This window comes from Amaranthus tricolor, chromosome 15 (genome assembly GCF_026212465.1).
Source record: "Amaranthus tricolor cultivar Red isolate AtriRed21 chromosome 15, ASM2621246v1, whole genome shotgun sequence".
Taxonomy (NCBI): domain Eukaryota; kingdom Viridiplantae; phylum Streptophyta; class Magnoliopsida; order Caryophyllales; family Amaranthaceae; genus Amaranthus; species Amaranthus tricolor.
The window spans coordinates 11,252,738-11,265,023 of record NC_080061.1 but is presented as its reverse complement, the minus strand read 5'-3'; the positions used below and the strand labels follow the sequence as shown (position 1 = coordinate 11,265,023).

Below are 12,286 nucleotides of genomic sequence, written 5' to 3'. Positions count from 1 at the left end.
GGTATTACACATAATACTTGTATAAATAATTCGATCAGCAAGCCCGAATTGAGAACCAACAATGTAAATTATAATTTTTAAATATTGGGTAAGAGGATATTTCATGATATACCACTGAATTTCTTCAAAATTCACCATATACCACACAAAATGTTTTAATTCACCATATACCATTGAGTGTTCGTCCGTTAAAACAGAATACCATTAATGACAACTGCCGTTAGTGTTCCGTTTGTGGTAAAGTATTAATTCACTATATACCATAATTTTTTTTTTTGCAAATCAAATACCATTTTTTTTAAAAAAATATAGCCGTTGGAATTGTAATAAACAAAAGAATTGTCATACAAACCAAGTAGTTAACGTTTTGTTCAGAAACAACTTGATACTAAACATTGTTCACCAAAAAAATACCAATATAAACATTGTTTTTCTTAAGTGCAATAACATGGAATTGTCTTCCAAATTTCAATGTCCTTTCTTCTCCACACGCCTTCAAAACACTACATATAGTATGTTCATTCAGAAAATATCTGTTGACCAACATTCGTGATAGCAGTGAGGGCGCTTTCTCACTGTAACCCTGTTGCGAGCACGAAGTGATCACCGTAGTCCAAGCAACTATATCCCGCTTGTTTATCCTATAAAAGATTCGTAAAGCACTTTGAAATTCACTAAATTGTGCCTAGAAATACAAGATACCACTTTCTACAATCAAATTGCTCCATCTACCTTTGATAATACAAGCATGAACTTACTTGCCTAGCTCATAATTCAGCCTCTTTCCACACATAATCAACACACACACATACATCGTCCCATTTGCTTCAATACCCGACTTCATAAACTCTTAAAAAATCAAATTTCAAATACCTATTTTGCATTGCAGTCCAAAAAACAACACTTCGTTCAAAGATTTCATCGAACACCTAACGGGCTTCCTCTAACTTTCCAAATCTCAAATACCCATTAATCAAATTATTATCTACAAACACATATACTTTCATTTTACTCTTCAAAATGAAATCATGTACCACCTTAATTTCTTTCAATTTAGAACGTGATTGAAGGCAAGAAATCAACCAAAATGGATCACGTTCAACCCCATCACAAACTCGTGTTCCAAAAATTCAGCAATTAAGTTTTCAGCTATCGTCAGATTTGACAGAAAAAAAAATTAATGGTATATGGTGAATTAATAATTTACCACAAACGGCACACTAACAGCAGTTGTTATTAATGGTATTCTGTGCTAACAAAAGAAAACTCAATGGTATATGGAGAACTAAAACATTTTGTGTGGTATATGGTGAATTTCAAAGAAACTCAGTGGTATATAATAAAATATCCGTTTATTATATATTGAGATATGACAAAGAGAATGATTTTTAAGTTCGTGTTAGGTTTTGCACAATTTACAACTTTGTCAATTAAAAGTTTAGGTTCTATATTTTCCTATTTACTTTATTTATGTTTTTGTCAATTTCAGTTGATGATTTAATTGCATAATTTGTATTGAATTTTATGTAATTATGACTTATTACACATTAAATGGTATCATGACTAATGTAGATTCAATTGAATGTGCAAAATATTTGCATAAAATGTACATTATCTTAGAAAAAAGATTTAAAAAGCAAAAAATCGTTGTCAGTGTAGAACAATATGCTATGGTCAATTCTGGTTTGTAAAGGTCTGAAAAATTTTGGAATCGAAAAATTTGTAGTCTATTTTGATTTTAGCGTCAGACCAAACCAAAAATGAACCACGTGCACCCCAAGCAGAAGTAAAGAAATCAAAAGCAATGGTTAGAACTTGCTTTTCTGTCCAAATCATTTAGTCTCATTAATTTAAAAAGAAAATTACATTTTTTGGTCCAAACTAAAATGTTGAAATGTCCATAGTCCATAGCTAGGTTGGACTTAGGGGTGTGGAGGATTCAACACGAGTGTTTGAGGTGTCAAAGTCTTGCTCTGAATAATGTAATTTGGAGCAATTAATGCCTCCAAAGTTGAATTTTGACTGCACACTCATACAAAACAAACCACATAAATCAAATCCATATCTGGTGCCTTCTGGTTTGTCTTGTCTAAACTAGCTAAGCAGCACTCAAACACTAATATAGTCTATAATAGCCCAAATACCCCATTGTACCGAACTAAAAAAGGAAAGCGAAAAAGAAGGCATAAAGAAAACATAATTCCGTTTTTAAAAAGAAATAGGGAATTTAATTCTAAATTATTCAACTTCTAGAGAATGAACATGGAAAATAAGCCTTAATATCCTATGAAGATTCTAACACCGTCGAAAATAGTTGGCATATACTACACTTACAAAATTAGGTCCATCTCCAACACTTATCGATCTCTGTTGGCAACTACAATCTTCAACAACTTTGTTAGATCATACGATTTGAAGTCTTTTCCATACGCTAAGCTCAGATCCAAAGGTGTCTTTCCATCCTAAAACATAAGGCGGGTAAAGCAGATCCATTAGATCAACTTAAAGCAATTCTTTCCTTAGGTTAGAATTAACTTGCAAGAATCATTCATGATATTTGCAACATGTTCCATATTTAGCAGAAACAAAATGTTGCTTACCATGCACACCTTGTCTAGCCAAATAAAAAATGAGAAACACGTGTGTGCGGTGGGGAAGAAGGGTGAGCGGTGTGCATGTGAGTGTGAGCATGCTTGTTCATGTAATTTTGGGATGGGAAGGGAAGATGACAATTACAATGACAGGCAACATGAGGATCATTGGAAAAAAGAGTTTTCTGAATAAAAAATGATATAATCACCATTCCCAAAGATGGCAACTTCATTGACAGTCCGAGGTGATAAGTTCGATAGTTGCATTGAAAAAGAAAATTAATTTCTCTCTCATTAGCTCCTGAGACTGAACACGCACAAGCGTGCACATGCACAGACATACGAGAACATATATACACAAATGCACAAAGATTTAAACCGATATAATCAGAGGCCAAGCCACAATGATTTTCTTTGTCTGAATTATGCTATTAGTATTTTGAAGAACAGCATTCTTCTTCCAGACTTATGCGAAAAATAGAAATAGCTTCTGTTATCATGAAATGAGCATAAGCAAAGACCAAAATTTATTTAGCTCATCTTTATTCTTTATAGGGCCAAGATCTATTGCATAGTCAAGATATTGCCAAAGTTTTGACATAAACCTCAAAACAAATTTGTCTTCATAGCACAACAAAAAAAATTCAGTAAAATGAACAGGTAAATCTTCTCCAAATTTTTAGAAATTCTCCTTCAATTCTTCCAAGAGCAAATGATAATTAGATGCAGTTGGATGTAGGGAAAAGAGTTGAGACATGAGAGTACTGAGGGTAGAAGATGGAAAAGAACATACAAGACATGATAAGTATTTCAGAGATGGGTCTCAAATTTTACATGTTATGCTACCGGATGCTAAATCATTGTTGGTTTTACCTTATTTTTCCTTGATTTATCTGCACCATTAATTATCAGGACTTTTGCAATGTCTCTGTCTCTACTTTGCATGGCAATATGTAAGGGGGTCCATCCCTCCTGTTGAAAGGAACCAAAACCAAAAAAATGAGCATAGTAAAAATTTGGAAAAACGAAAGGTCTAGAGACAAATTTATATTTTTACATTGTCTGAGGCATTCACATCTACATCGTACTTAATCAATAGCTTCACGGTTTGAATGGCACTAACTTGTACTGCATAATGAAGGGTGCTCACACCATCCTGTGAAAAAAAGAGTAAGTTGTTTTAATTGTAGTAGAGTTTGAGATTAAAAATCCGTAGGAGAATTACCTTGTCTGTTATATGAGGATTTGCTCCTTTTCTCAAAAGATGACTAATAACAGCTTCCTTCTTACCAATAATGCTGGCATGGAGAGCAGTAAGACCATTCTGCTCAAAAAAATTTTATGTTATTCCATGAGAGAGCTCCCTCTCCTCGAGAAAATACAATACATTGGATTAAGCTAACCTTATCTTGAAGATCAATGCTGGCACCCTTTTCAAGTAGCTGGTCAAGAAAATGGACTTGGCCAGATAATGCAAGGGTGTGAAGAGGGCACCAATTTGCCTACAAGGTAATTAAAAGGTAAGAACTTTAGTACTACTAAAGAAGTGAAGCCTAAAAATTCGACAGATACGCCTTTACAAATGATGCTTGACAGCGAAAGGAAATATGCAGAAGTACAGAACTTTCAATCTTCCTGAATACTCACAGTTGATATCCTCTCAAAATTTGGAGCTGGATTATTTTGCAAAATTTTCCATTCTTCTGGTTCCAAAAGGTGTTCGATCTCTAAAAAGTAGGCATAGTCAAAGTTCAGATTAGAAGCATGATGCCAGGAGATCCTTAACAAAAAGAATACTGTTAATTCTTGGAAAAAACAAGGTTATCATCAAATCTCCATTAAAAAGCCTTTAAGCTGTTAAAATTTCAAAAAATAGAAAGCAATTTGGTATCTTATTGCCAAAGATTACTTAGATATCTACCACAGTATATCCATCTAGAGAGAGATTTAACATCTTTATCTTCTGTATTCACAAGTATACACATACACAGTTAACACGAGGTTTAATCTCATGTGACATATTGATCTGGTGACAAGAATTCATCATCTACAAAACACAGCATAATACTTCTAGGAATTCTGCAATGCATCAAAATGGAATTTGAAAACACTAATACTTTTGAAGCTAGATTAGTCAATCAAGCACTGTACATGCGCTTCTTATCCAAGTATCCAACTAGTTGAGTAGAGCTTAAGATATCCTTCGTTACTGGAGCTTCTATACAACTTATTTAAATAGAATGGCTTGATTCCTTAAGACTCATTTTTGTTAAGCTCCAGAGAAAGAATACATGAGACCAATAATAATCGAATACTAAATGTCAAAACCTTAATCCCAACCAACAACTATTCAATATGGATTACCAAATTCAAATATATGCAGCCTAAGACTAATCAGTGTAGAACGAGAGATAAACGGGACTGTATTCCCAGATAAATAAACAACCAGAGTTATCATACAAATAGCAGCAAAATTGTATCAATGACCCCAATAAACATTAACCTATATTCCTTAATCTCAATGCATAACAATTCTCATACGATGTTTTAAATTTTGTTTCCACAAGCCAAACCAACCACTATTGACTTATCAGCAACAACAAGATGATGACTGGTAAATTTTCTGCACTACCTATCTCAATGATCAATCACTTCAGCTGCCCGTAATTGCATTAATGGTATTTCTATCCTAAGTTCAATGTCACGGAATTCATAATAATCACCAAGTCCCACAAAATTATCGCACTTTTTCTGCTCAAAAGCCACTAATGGACTTCACTGAAATGTGAAGTATTACACAAGTTGCTCAAAAATGTGAAACAGTTTCTGTTTAGTGGGTTGACTTACATTCATCCTTCAATCCCCATAAAGGATATAAGTGTATGACACAGGATATCACTTTCACCAGTGCTCTTTTAGACATTTTTATAAAATAGCATTTAAAGACACTGCCCAAGATGATTAGAAAACAAGTGAAAACATCGTATATTCATTTCAACACACTTCCGATTGAGAATTTTTTAATGGTTAAGTGTTGCAAAAAACCAGTTACGTATTTCCAATTTACAATCAAAATGAATAACCAACGTGTTATACCTGTTAATTGCACCCGTGCAACATAGAATCCCAATGGAATAATGAAATAGAATTAAGAAACAAAATAAACATCATCAAAAGAATAAAATAACAAACCATCGTGTTAAACCTGTTAATTGCACCCATGCAACATGGAATCCCAATGGAATAATGAAATAGAATTAAGAAACAAAATAAACTTCATCAAAAGAATAAAATAACAAACCATCGTGTTAAACCTGTTAATTGCACCCATGCAACATGGAATGCCAATGGAATAATGAAATAGAATTAAGAAACAAAATAAACATCATCAAAAGAACAAAATAAAAAAGGTGCTACTATTCAAAACCTTTTGCAAGCTCATCCTTGTACTTGAGTGTTGTTTGTTTATTATCTATTGTGGCAACTGGAGAGCCTTTTTCTTCTTCCCAGTCACTCTCAAAATCTAGATCGTTTTCTCCAAATTCCTGCTCTTCATCATCATAGTCACTTCCACTTCCATCATCAGGATCTTCCCATACCCCAACATTTGAATATACAGAAGTGTGCCCTGAGCCAGCCACACTAGCTCTTCCTTTTGAGTATTTACGAATGACATAAGAATTGAAAATTCCTTTGCAATGGGGATTGAAAGGTTTGAGGCAACATGTCAAGCAGCAAGACGCAAAACCTGATGTTCTAATAGGAACAGCAGACAATAAAGACAGCTCCTTCAGAGGCAAGGTAGCGGAACCACAGGATGCCATGCACACAACTTAAGATAGTTCTCAATTTTTGATTTGGAGCTAGAAGCTACAAAACATACATGTAAATGCACCACTCAATGTCATTTTTGGCGAAAGTAGGTCACAAAGACATCAACGCAAAAGTTTTAAAAAAACTATTACAGGAAATATTTATATTTGCATTTTAACTATTAACATTCCATTGATTTAGCACCTAGCAATGGACAAGCTCAAAAGATAAACCACAAGAACTGTGTTATACCAAACCCCAACCAAGTCAGACAAACCCATTAAATTCATCATGTTATATCAGACAAGCTCAATCACTACATTACATGACACATCAGACAAGCTCATTAGATTGATTCAACCTAGGGCTTGTTAGGCATCCAAGCCCTTGACCTTGGTGTCACAAAAACTCGTCGTTTGTTGCCTATTCAAATGCGGTAACTTCAAATTAACGGAAAGCATGCCCATCCACGCGTGATGAAGCCTAATATACCCTAATGAGCAATTATCCAACCAGCTCAATAACAAGTTATCATGATCCTAAAGTCATTAAGTGCATGCCATTTAGGCAGATTTGAGGGATAGGATATATGCAATGTTGCTCTTTGATAGCAGAGGTCATGCTAAAAGCCTGTAAGTGTTTTGTCCACTACAATGATACAACATCACTTCACTACAACACAAGATAAAAATATCCAAGCTTTTGATCAAACAAACAACTTACTCCTACATAAGGTATACTCGTATTCATAATGAATACAAAGAGAATAGGGTTTTGTCTCATTGGAGTAAGTATAGTCTCCCCTTCCCTCAGCCTATCATGTTATCCGTAAAAACTTCTGACTGGTTGAGTTGACACAAAATTAAAGATGCAATCAAAAAACAAAAACATAAATCACATTATTGCTCAAAAAGGGTATATTACAAAATTTATAAAATTTGTTCATACATTCGAGAAACTGTGCCAACAAATACAACAAGAAAGTAAGGAAAAGTTAATACATGTAGTCTAAATTGAAACTTGAAATAAAAACAAAACCCTAACTTTTGGGGATTTCAAAAATCAAAATAATACCTAAGTTGAATTGAAGCTGGGTGGTGGGCCGTCGGCGTTGATGGGCCTGATGGCCTTGATTTCACATTCACCAGTTCACGGCAGCAGCAGTAGCAGCCAGCAGTGGGTTTGCGAAGTGCGAATAGGCGAACAACGAACTGAGTTTTAGGGATTTTAGGATTCGTTCAGTGAGCAGCAGTGAGGGGTGGCGACTAGCGAGAGATGCCGGCGAGGGGTGGATGGTACGGGTCGTCACTCGTCCAGTCGTGGGTGGCCGTGGGTAACTGAGTTTTAGGTTTTTTGTTTGTGGGTGGGTAATGGTTAGGCACACGGTCCAGTTTGATCTGACATTAAAATTAAATCAAATTAAAAATTTCATTTGGAAAATTTTCAAATCGGAATGGATCGTTTAAATCACCAGACCGGATTGGACTAAACCATTCTACAACGGTTTGGTCTTGTCTGGTCTACCATTTTTTATTTTAAATTTTTTGCCAAATTAATATATGTATTTATACAAATATATGGCACCTATAATCTTCAAATATAACAATCCTTCCATTCCTTAATGAAGTTCCCAAAAAGATTGTTCACGGAAAAAAAAAAAGAATACTTTACATAATAGATATATTATTTAATTGATAATAAATTTGATCGGAGAAAAGTATGGACCACAAGCATTAAAAAAATATTTAAAAAAAAGTTAGTAGAAAAAACATGGGGACCACAACTAATAAAAAATTAGTTTATAAAGTTAGTGGGAAACATATGGGGACCATAAGGAATATTAAAATGTTAAATTGAAATTAATGGAGGATATGTGGGGCCCATAAGCATTATAAAAATATTAAAGTGAGTATAAAGAAAATTATTTTTGTTCAAAATTTGTTACATAAATGAAAAGATTCTCTATGAGAACAATGAAACACCCCAAAATGGCAAATAGGAACTTCTTTAAGAAACGGAGGGAGTAATTTGTAATTAGTTGATTTCATTACCATTATTCAAGTATATATTACTACATAAAAATAAGGGAAATTCCACATGGTAGCATCCAGTTTTCATGAAATGCCAGTGGTAGCACTTTTTAAAGACAAATCCACATGGTAGCATCCAGTTTATGCACAAACTAATTGTCGTAGCATTTTCCGTTAAGTTCTTGTTAATTCATCATTTTGTAAGTTTTTTCCACATGGTAACATCCAGTTTTTTTTTAATTCACAATTTTAACGTTTAATTTACCAATTTAATGTTTAATTCACCGTTTAATTTCTTAACGCCCATAAATGTTGTAATAATTTTGTTTTCATTCAAATTGTTGGCATTATAAGGTTCAAAAGGTAAGTAGCCAAGTACTAATACTAATACATATTTACTTCAAGCAAAATTAGAAATAATTCTAATAATAAAAGCAAGTATTTTCCTGCTAAAAAAGATTTGCTACAAAAAAGTTACCTTTTTTTTTTCTTTACAATTTATGAAAAAAAATGTATAAACCAATATTACAAAAAGCTAATGATTAATGCCGTTAACAAACAGGAAGATGGCAAGTAAAATTTGGTGTTGATGGAGACGATGGGGAACCAGTGTTCATAACCTCTAACAAAACCTTAGCCTTTTGTTGTATTTAGAGCTGTTCAAAACAAACCCGACCCGAAAATCCGACCTGGAATCGAAAATTATCCGACCCGAAAAAATGTAAGTTTTTTAGGTTTACCGAACCGCAATTACCCGAACCGATACTTCACTCGAACCGTTTGATAACCGAAAAGGGCAAAATCGAACTCGAACTGCAACCGAATTTTATAACCGACATATAAACCTTAATCGATGTTACCCGAACTGAACAGTGATCGACCCGAGTCAAATCCGACCCGAATTATGCACGTAACCGAATGTAACCTGACTAAAACCGATTAAGATCGAACTGTTTTTAACCCGAACTGATACAAACCCGATCGATTATAAATCGAACTGTTTTTAACCCGAACTGATACAAACCCGAACCGATTGTAAATCGAACTGTTATAAATCCGAATCAAATTTTCACCTAATTTTAGCAAATTAAGTCCAATTTCAGTTTTCTAATAATACGGAAAAAGGAAGAACACAAGTTCTATACAGAAGAGATTGCATGCAGAATATATATATATATATATATATATATATATATATATATATATATATATATATATATATATATATATATATATATATATATAAACTAATTGAAATAAATTGATCTGCCTATTAGGGCTGGCAAAAGCTGACCCGACCGGCTAACTTGATGACTTTCACTAACAAAGGAAGTTGTCCCACACTGGCTATGAAAGATATTAATAAAAGAAAAATCCTTTAAATCACTTCCACAGATCACATACCAACTTACGCAGCCACGCCGTGAGCACAAAGCGAACTATTCTTTCGCCTTTTACTAAAGAATACCGTGTGCTCGCTGCACTAAGATTAAATGGGTCAAATGACCTGAAATATATGAATTTAATGACCTAAAAAAAAATAGGTTAAATGGGTCATTAGCAGGTTGATCCGATCTGCTACAGATCAGGTCGGGGTTTCAATTTTTGACCCATTAAATAAATGAGTCAGGTTCAGGTAAAGGGTTTATTGACCCATTTATATATGATCCGAACCTGAAAATGACCCAACCCAACCTGTTTGACACCCCTATTTGCTATATCTGATAAAACAATCGGTATTTATTTTTTGTAAGTAAATGAGCATACATCAATTAAAAACCTGACTACTAACTTATTTCGATATTGACCCGATCAATAGTTATCTGTAACCGATAACTACTTGAAAAATAAAGCTCGAACCCGATCTGTACCCGAAAAACCGAACCAATTAGTAATCGATGACAACCCGAGACCGATTGACACTCGACACGAACTTCAACCGACACCAAACTGATGCTTACCCGATAGCTTGAATAACCGATCTCTAACCGAACCGTGACTAACCGACTCGACCCGAGTGTGACCCGCTGTAACACACAGCCAAAAAATAACCGATTCAAAATGCAACCGAACCGAATAACAACCGTCCGAAATCGACCCGATCAACCGAATGAACACCTCTAGTTGTATCCACTTGTGCATCATTTTATTATTATTAGAATTATCTCTAATTTTGCTTGAAGTAAATATGTATTAGTATTAGTGCTTGGCTACTTATCTTTTGAACTTTATAATATCAACAATTTGAATGAAAACAAAATTATTACAACATTTATGGGCGCTAACAAATTAAACGGTGAATTAAACATTAAATTGGTGAATTAAACGTTAAAATTGTGAATTAAACAAAAAATGGATGCTACCATGTGGAAAAAAATTACAAAATGATGAATTAAACGGAATTTAACAAGAACTTAACGGAAAATGCTACGGCAACTAGTTTGTGCATAAACTGGATGTACCATGTGCAATTTTCTTAAAAAAGTGCTACCACTGGCATTTTATGAAAACTGAATGCTACCATGTGGAATTTCCTAAAATTAACTATATCTCGAAATATTAAGGTAGCAACACATTTGATTTTTTTTAAAAAAAGATTATTGGTCATAGAATGGTTTGCGGTCTGGTCTGGTCTAAAAAATAAAAAACCAAGACCAGACCATAAACCGTAATGTTTTTTGAAAAAAACCTGTGATCAAATCGTTTAGACCGTAAACTAGACCAAATATTAAAATTACGATTTGGTCCGATTTATTTTGCGGTTTAGACCAAACTTTGTTCAGCCCTAGTAATGGCGAATTTGAGAAGAGAGGAAGGAGACAACGCCACCATTAATTTTTTTTCCTTTTTTTATTTTTTTTTTAAATGCCTAGAGGTACATGCCTCCTCTACAGATTTACCTCAAAAAAAAACAATAAGATAGGCATTACCACTAAAATGTAATAACAATATTATTTCTTCATTAACACTAAGCAATTGCAATATGAAAGAGATAGAAAGAGAATGATTAGTTGGGTGTACAAAAACTGACCTTTATGTTTGTATCAATGGTGTTAGAGAGCCCTTGTTGCAGAATAACCGGCGCTATTGCGTGGCTGTGTTGTCTTGGGGTTGTTCTAGTCCTAAAGAAGAGAAGTGAAGAGAAGAGATTTGATGAAAAGTGAAGAGAACAGAGGGCATTGTTGAGAAATGACCTCTCAAACTTAGCAGCAAGGGAACTCCAGATAAAATTTAATTTTGTGAGTTTCCATTTGCCCAACTACTTATGTGCTAAGTTTTTCTATTATACATATAAGATATGGAAAAATGTCAGAAACAACCTAAAAATTCTAACTTTTTTCAAAAACTATCTAGAATATTTTTTTTTGTCATAAATTATTTAGAATATTTTTGTTTTGTCAAAAACTATTTAGAATATTGTTTTGTCAAAAACTACCAACAAAATTTTTTTTTTGTCTAACACTACGTTTAATGGTTTTCATCCAAATTTTCCGTTACTTCTCTCACGTTTAAATCACATGACTATAGTTCTTTAAATCCAATGCCAAATTCATACACTAATCTTGCACTATAAACTCCTATTTTCGATTGAAACAGGTTATTTCTTCAAAAAAAACATGTTCCTTCTTCTTCCCCATTAAAACCTTTTGTGCTCATGCTTTGAAACTCACGCTTCTTGATCTATGTCGCAAAATTGTTCACCTACTTACCTCATTTGTATCAAATGGCATCAAAATCTACTAGTAACTGAAATGAAAATTTATGTCTTTAGGGTGTTCCATATACAAAGAGGGTTTTATGGACAAGGGAAAGTCCAGGAAAAAGATTCATTAGCGCTTGTAAATCCCATAA

The 12,286-nt window shown here is 33.8% G+C and overlaps 1 protein-coding gene and 1 pseudogene across 2 annotated transcripts; one reads left to right on the top strand and one right to left on the bottom strand.

Moving 5' to 3' along the window:
• Positions 1 to 1,819: 1,819 nt before the first annotated feature.
• Positions 1,820 to 11,671, bottom strand: LOC130800629 (ankyrin repeat domain-containing protein EMB506, chloroplastic). 2 transcript variants are annotated; one of them, XM_057664182.1, is made up of 9 exons: positions 11,466 to 11,671; positions 7,479 to 7,801; positions 6,019 to 6,461; positions 4,239 to 4,318; positions 3,995 to 4,093; positions 3,817 to 3,915; positions 3,649 to 3,747; positions 3,465 to 3,563; positions 1,820 to 2,462 (listed from the first exon to the last, which is right to left on the bottom strand). In XM_057664182.1, the coding sequence occupies exons 3-9, from the start codon at positions 6,413 to 6,415 to the stop codon at positions 2,358 to 2,360; spliced, it is 978 nt and encodes a 325-aa protein (XP_057520165.1). In that variant the 5' UTR covers positions 6,416 to 6,461; positions 7,479 to 7,801; positions 11,466 to 11,671; the 3' UTR covers positions 1,820 to 2,357. The 2 variants fall into 2 exon arrangements, with proteins under 2 accessions (XP_057520165.1, XP_057520166.1); XM_057664183.1 differs by having other exon boundaries at positions 3,680 to 3,747.
• LOC130801981 (U5 spliceosomal RNA) lies at positions 9,848 to 9,976 on the top strand (annotated as a pseudogene).
• Positions 11,672 to 12,286: the final 615 nt, after the last annotated feature.